The 7,355-nt window shown below is 36.1% G+C and overlaps 1 protein-coding gene across 1 annotated transcript; it reads right to left on the bottom strand.

The window, feature by feature from the left end:
- Window positions 1–4,118: 4,118 nt before the first annotated feature.
- On the bottom strand, window positions 4,119–6,934 carry LOC102579188 (uncharacterized). Its single transcript, XM_006364094.2, has 3 exons — window positions 6,461–6,934; window positions 6,225–6,345; window positions 4,119–4,669 (listed from the first exon to the last, which is right to left on the bottom strand). Exons 1-3 carry the CDS (start codon window positions 6,752–6,754, stop codon window positions 4,497–4,499), a joined length of 588 nt encoding a protein of 195 aa, XP_006364156.1. The 5' UTR covers window positions 6,755–6,934; the 3' UTR covers window positions 4,119–4,496.
- Between the last annotated feature and the right edge of the window lie 421 nt (window positions 6,935–7,355).

Consider the following 7,355-nt stretch of genomic DNA (forward strand, 5'->3'; position numbering starts at 1 on the left):
TCATTTCAAATGAATGGGGTTCCTAGATGAAAGGTTTTCTCATCTTTGAATCCAAGAGCTTCCTAAATGAATGAATGTTGGGCTAGGATGGGTACTCCTTCGTGAGTTGAGATGAGAGTACTTAGTAGCAATCCTTATCCCTAAATGAATGAATGAAATGAATGTCTAAACTCCGTGGGGGAGTAATGTCTAGCATCGAGAAGATATAAAGATGGGTGGATACTCCTTCGTTAGTTGAGATGTGAGTATTTAGTAGCAACCCTTAAGATGGGTGCCCCTTCGTTAGTTGAGATGTGGGTACTTAGAAGCAATCCTTCTATCCCTTAACTATGTGCCCACATATGACTAGCTAGTGGTCTCTACCACGTAAAGGCTAAAAGAATGACCCTACCTTAGGCAAGTGGGGATCCCTCATCCGGTAAGGGTTACTACCGGGATTTCATGTCAAGCTCCATGGTCTATGTCGGTTAAGGCTCTCCCCCCCATATTAATGAATGAATGAACTAGGGTCTCTAAAGGGTGTACTACTTAGGATAGGTGGTGGAATGGGACACTAAATGCATTAAGTTGAATGGACGATTTATGTTGAGATGTGAATGGAGCTTGTCTTGTGTAACCATAAGGATCACTTGGGTGTGGTATGGAGAGGTAGTATGGGCTGCCTCACCATGTCTTACTTAGGTGAGTCTTGGGATGACATTTGATGAGTGTTCTAGTTTTATAAAGTGACTTGTTGGCTTATGTTCTTATATGTCGCATGTGTTTAATTGGTGAAGGTTGAGGTATGCATGGTAAGTGCACTTTGTGTGACCTTAAGGTGGTGCCTTAGTGTGGGTGATGGTATGGGACGTTGCCCATACATTGCACAAAGGTATTGCTTAAGGGTTACTTAAGGTGGAGGTCCAAGGCAAGAAGGTAAAGGTAAATGGGTTATGTATGCTTATGATGTATTGTGAAGCATATGACGAATCGCACCAGTTACCATAGAATTTCTATACGAATAAAATATCGAAATCTCACATTTGTTCGTGACTGCACGAATAATATCAAAAATTTTAATTCGTAAACGTCCGAAAAATATAAAAATCTAGAAAAAGACATAAAAACACTTCAAAAAATTCCTAAATCGCACCAGTCAACTTAGAATATCGATACGAATAGAATATAAAAATTTCACATTTTTGCTTGATTGCCTGATAAATATCAATATTTTAAATCGTAAACGTCCAAAAAATATAAAAATCAAGAAATAAACATGAAAACACCTCAAAAAATTCTTGAATCGCACCAGTCGCCTTAGAATATCGATACGAATAAAATATCAAAATTTCACTTTTTTTGTGACTGCCCGAAAAATATCAAAAATTTTAATTCGTAAANNNNTCCCTTAGTACGTTTTAAGTTCTTGTCTAAGATTGGCTAAAGAGACTTAGTAGTTCCGCTTTCGTATTGATGTTTTCAAATGTTGTTGACTCTTGAAGTCTTATGGTTTTATTGAATAAAACTTTTAAATTCTTAGTGATTTTTATGATCTATGCGATGAATGAATGCTAAGGCTTGTATAAGACCTCCGAGAGGTCGAATACGCATGTAACGGCTAGGGGGTGCTCTCGGGTCATTACAAGCTTGGTCACCACCGCTAGGGAAGCCGCCGTAGTCGTCTTCCCTGTGCATGGAGTTTCGGTGATAAGTATATTAGGTCTCTTATGGCAACTGCTATTTTGCGCCATGACCGTGAGTTGAATCAACAAGAGAGCTTCGCTAAGATTTGTTTAAACAAAATTAATTTATTAAGAGAAATTAAAATAATAAATTATTGTTAACTGATTAGTTAAAATGAGTGTGTTTATATTATACTTTAGATTGTTTCTTTTATTGTATTTGAAATTGTCATCAAATTGCATTTCTCTACTTCATTCATGTATACAAGTTTCCGCAAATGTTTTTTCCTTTTTTTGGTTCAATATATACTTTTCAGTATGATATGAGGGGAAAAGAGTGAAATTAAATCTTTAAGTCATCTATGTGGAGTGTTTGGCGTGCACATGTGGAGTTCATGTGACATTTTAGCACACACATGGATGCTTCCGTTAAACAGAAGGGCAAGTGTGGTCTAATAGTTAGACGGGAAGGGGCATTTTTGAGCTGAAATATAGTTTAAGGGTATATTTAAGCTATTTCGAATAGTTTAAGGATAGGTTTGATCCTTTAATTTTCCGTAGTCGTCTATGTGGAGGTGGGTATATGTGGCGTGCATATGCGGCATCCATGTGGCGTTTAACACACACATAGATACTTCCGTTAACTAGAATGATAGGTGTGGCCCAATAGTTTGATGGGAAGGGTATTTTTGAGCCGAAATATAGTTTTAAGGTATATTTGAGCTATTTCGTATAGTTTAAAGGTAGTTTTGACCCTTTTCCATTTTTTAATAAGTGTGCCAAGTTAAACTTTACCAAGTAAAATGGGACAAAGGGAATAATAAATAAAGGTGTAATTACAATATTCCTATTTGAGTCAACTAGATTAATCTATGTATAATACTATATTAAAAGTACGAATACCTTTAATAATGTTGGTTAAACTTTTTATCCATTATTAAAAGTCCCTCCTTTAGACAAAATTGGTTTTCACAAAATTATCATTTACTATTTTATCATAATTTAAGAAATAATAATAAAAAATAAGCTTTTGAAATATATGATCTAAAACAATATTTTTGAGCATTAAACCTCTATACAAAGTGCATTTTTTTTTTATGTGTAGGGCAAATGCTTTTGTAGATTGGAATTCTTTATATGATTTAGGCAAAAATAAGAATGAATTATTGACATTTGGGATCGAGCCCTGCTCAGTATCGTCTTTTGAGTCGAGTCTGTCGCATAGGGGTTTCCTAGTGTCGTTTATATCCCTTGTGTGATTTACAGGCTATTACACAGTGTGAGATTTACCTGGTGCGCACAAAGTGCTTACCAAAGAGTGCTCACCCGAAGGACAGAGATGAACTCAATTGTTTCTTGAAATGGACAGGGAACTCAAATTGGGTGCATGCAGTAGAATGGTCTGGGCAGAAAGGCTTTGAGGCTGCACCGTCTGTTTCTTTCACAGTAGACGGTGAGGAGAAAGGTGTTCAAAAGAAGTATGGACCACTGATGTTCCTCAAGGTCCACGATGCAGGTCATATGGTGCCAATGGACCAACCTAAGGCAGCACTTGAAATGCTTCAGAGGTGGACTCATGGCAACTTGTGAAGAATCAATTCAAGAACACACATACTGAAACACATTAACAATTTACCAGCTTTATAAAATTAGCAAAACATAGAAAGTCATGTAGATACATTTCACCTTTTCAGATGAATGTTCTTCTAAGATATTGGATTAAGCATTATGACAAATAGTGAAACACACTGTTTACTCTCATGATTTGTTATTCCTATCTTGCATTCTGTTGATCACGCTGGTGTAAAAACAATTAATCATTTCAAACCTGTAAGGAGCACTGTGATCGAACAGTATTCAGGGGATAACAAAAGGGCATAAACAGGCAAGCCATTCAATACAACAAGAACTGACGAAACTAATTTTGATTCTAGCTTTAACTGATGTTAAGAACTGGCTGTTTCCGTATTTTCTGTGCCTTAACACTGATATGATCATATCCCAACATTGCGGGGAAGAAAACAGATTGATTTTTCCCCAGCAGCAGCAGAACAGGTAACTAACACTTTCAACGCTGAAAGTGAATTGCTCAATACTTGCAAATATTTCATACTTTTACCCCTTCAGTGGTGATATTCAAGCAGCAGGATCGTCAGTTAAATTTTCACAGTCAGAGGATAAACTTTTAAATAAACAGCTGGAACAATGCCCTGATTCCTCCGACTCTGGTACAGGTTGTGCATTGACATATTCTACACTAAATATTGGACTAGCTTGAAAAAAACAAATATAGCCTACAGGTCCTGTATGTTCAACCAATTCAGCTAAATATAAACCTAGATGATTACACAGGATCCAGGTCCCCTATTCCTCTGGCTCTGAAACAGACAGTATCGACATACCAAACTTGAAGAAAATTTCTCCAATTTGAACGACCATAAACTTGGACCCCATGCATTTCCGGTCTGTTAAACCAATTCATATACATCAAGATTGTTTATTTATGTCTTAGATATCCTCATTGAGCTGAACATACTGAATGGGGAACAGAATCACATGTTTATTGATGTTGTTAGATGGCACATCAAGCAAACTTTGATATGCTACCCAAGACTTAAATTTCACATTTCGTTTAAAGCTTTCATAAGATACATAACTATAATAATGGAAGCGCACCCCATGGTCTTCTAAGCTCAGAGTAGTGTTTAAAGGAGAAAACTAATATTTAACAAAAGATGCATTCATGTTCTTTTTGTCAATTGAACGATGGAGATGTACACAAACATTAAGGCTGCTCAAAAGAACATTTGACACACAAACACCTGAATGCAATAGCTATGAACCGCCTCTTGCTCGATATAGTTCCCTCAAGGTCTCGATCACAGGCTGAAAACCTGTCCGCAATGGAAAAACTGATACCACTCGTAGATGTCGTGCATTTCCATTCTTTGGTTGGGACAAGGTGATCTTCAACATCTCTCCCTCCAAAGCATTACCGGCAGACGCGGCTGCATAAAAGAATTCTCAAAAAGTCAGAATCCTCTTCATATGGCCCAACAAAACACTGTAAGATGCAATTATAAGATTCTTGGAAAAAAATTTATGGACCATGACCAAATACTCTCTGTTCCATTTAACATGAGAATTTTAAGATACTAATTGAACTTATATATTACATTTAGCAATAGTAGAAGAAAATAATAAAATGATTGTTGGAGTATAGTTAGATGGAGAAACATTTCAACAAAAATATGAAATTTGAATAAGATTAATAAATTAGAATACTTGAAAGTCAAGAAAGTCGTGTGGCAACAAAATAGTGCCAAGTGTCAACCATCTTGGGACATCTCCAAATAAAAAGAGTTATCCCATAAATTGGGACAGAGGGAGTAAGTTTCATTAGAATTTTCAATTCCTACAGAAACATTCCCCCATCATCTCCTACCTCTTTCATTCTTTTTTGTTTCATAGAATTCCTAAAGCATAAGGAAAACAAAATTTATAACTCTTATTGATGACAGAGGCAAGTATAAAAAGTGTGCTTTTCATTTACTACTACAATCAAACCTGTCTCTAACAGCATTTCACTATAACGGCTAAGTTTTCTTTGGAACTGACTTTCATATTATATTTTAGTATACTCTCTACAGCATCTCATTATAGCAGCCAAAAATATCCTGCAAACAATGCCATTGACTAATTTCAAGCATAAGTGAAATTGCCATTGTAAACTGCAAACTGCAAACTGGAAGAGGTTGTTTCCGATAGACCCTCCACTCAAGAGAAGTGAAATCAAAGCCAGATTGAAAAGAAAATAACGATAACAAAATAGCAAGAGAAACAAAACAAAATAAGCCGCAGGAAATAGTAAAAACAACAACAGACCAATGAAAAATCCCATTGGGTATACTAACTAATACTACTAAATGAGGAGAAGATGAGGAGAGTAGACTAGCCCATGTCTCAACCACATAAAAGTAAAACAACACTCGATTACTTACCTTCTAGCCTAATACTTGACCTCCATACCTTCCCAAATCTTCAATAAGCTGAAGATATATCATGTTTTGTCTAATCACCTTTCCCAATTCTTCTTAAACGTCCTTTTACCTCTCCTAAAACCCGCTATAGACAACCTCTCGACTACTCACTACCCTTCTAACCTAATTCTCGCCTTTCATACCTTCCTATGTAGGGTCATGTCGTAGTAAGCAAAATATGTGTCATGTTCTCTCTAATCACCTCCCTAGTCCTTCTTAAGCCTACTTCGACCTCTCCTTGTGTAGGGTCATGTTGTAGTAAGCAAACAATGTGTCATGTTCTTTCTAATCACCTCTTAAGCCTACTTCTACCTCTCCTTGTGTAGGGTAATGTCGTAGTAAGCAAAATATGTGTTTTAGTATATTTTATCTAATCACCTCCCTAGTTCTTTAAGCCTACTTCTACCTCTCCTAAAAACCTCTATAACCAGCCTATCACACACCTCCTAAATGATGCATCAGTGCAACTTTAAAAGATAAAAAACGAAATTAAGAGGGAAAAAGGGAGATTAATCAAAGTTACCAGCAAAAGGGTGAGTCTTGGCAAAATCAAAGAACTCATCAGCAGAACAACCAAACAAAACCCTAGCCGCCCTATCAAACATTATCACCACAACCACTCTTTTCTCAGTAGCTATCGACATCTGCAAAAAAACCCAAAATCACCCACAGAAAAAAATCAAATCTTTGACAAAAACCAACAAAAAAGCATCAAAATTGCACACAACAACACAAAAAGAAAAAGAAAAATTCACATACAAGAACACGAAAGAGGCGTTTGGAACCAGAAGAAGCAGAGTTAAAGTTGCAATTTTTGCAAAAGGGTATTGAAGATGATGATGAAGAAGAAGAATTGGAGATATGGGTATTTGGAGAAGGTTCAGGTAGAGTCTTTTCACATATAGAACAGACTGTGTAAAAGAGATTGCTGTGATCAATGGCTACCACCATGGAATTTAGTGTTATTGGTTGTTTGTCATTGTTAGGTTCTTCTACTAATGGTCTTTTTCTGGGGTTTGTTTGGCTATTGTTATTGTACCTTTCTGGATTCATTGATGGAGTTTTTATTGTTCAGAATATTCAGTTTGTTCAAGAAAATGGTATAGTGGACTGGAAGTGAAAGACTGATGCTGTGAGTAAAAAAGCACTTGGTTCGGGAATGGTGTGTTGGGCAAGGAAGAGAGGTACAAATTCTATTTTTTTTCCTCTCACAAAGTAGGTTTTTAATATATTCATGTAATTATATAAATGCCATCATCAAAAGAAATAAAATGAAAACTTATGGATTGACTCCATCATCTCCATTCCATAGGGCCAAAGAAAATAATGTGAATAATGGTGAGGCTATACATATTATTCCTCAGATCATTATGAAAAGTCCGGTAAAAGTTTTGGAAAAAAGTGTCTGAAAATCATATCATCAAAAAAATTATTAGACTAACAGACACGAAAAACTGAGAAAATCGCCTAATTCCTCTTCAATGGCCCATAAATGCTAAGAAAATGGCATGGATCATAGTGATGCTATACTTATTGTTCCCTCATGTCATTACTGAGGGTCCGGTAGAGGTTTTGAAAAAAAGTGTCTGAAAAACGTATCACCAAAAAATTCATTGACTAACTCACACGAAAAACTGAGAAAATCATCTAATTC

Source organism: Solanum tuberosum, unplaced genomic scaffold (genome assembly GCF_000226075.1).
Source record: "Solanum tuberosum cultivar DM 1-3 516 R44 unplaced genomic scaffold, SolTub_3.0 scf00464, whole genome shotgun sequence".
NCBI classification, from domain to species: domain Eukaryota; kingdom Viridiplantae; phylum Streptophyta; class Magnoliopsida; order Solanales; family Solanaceae; genus Solanum; species Solanum tuberosum.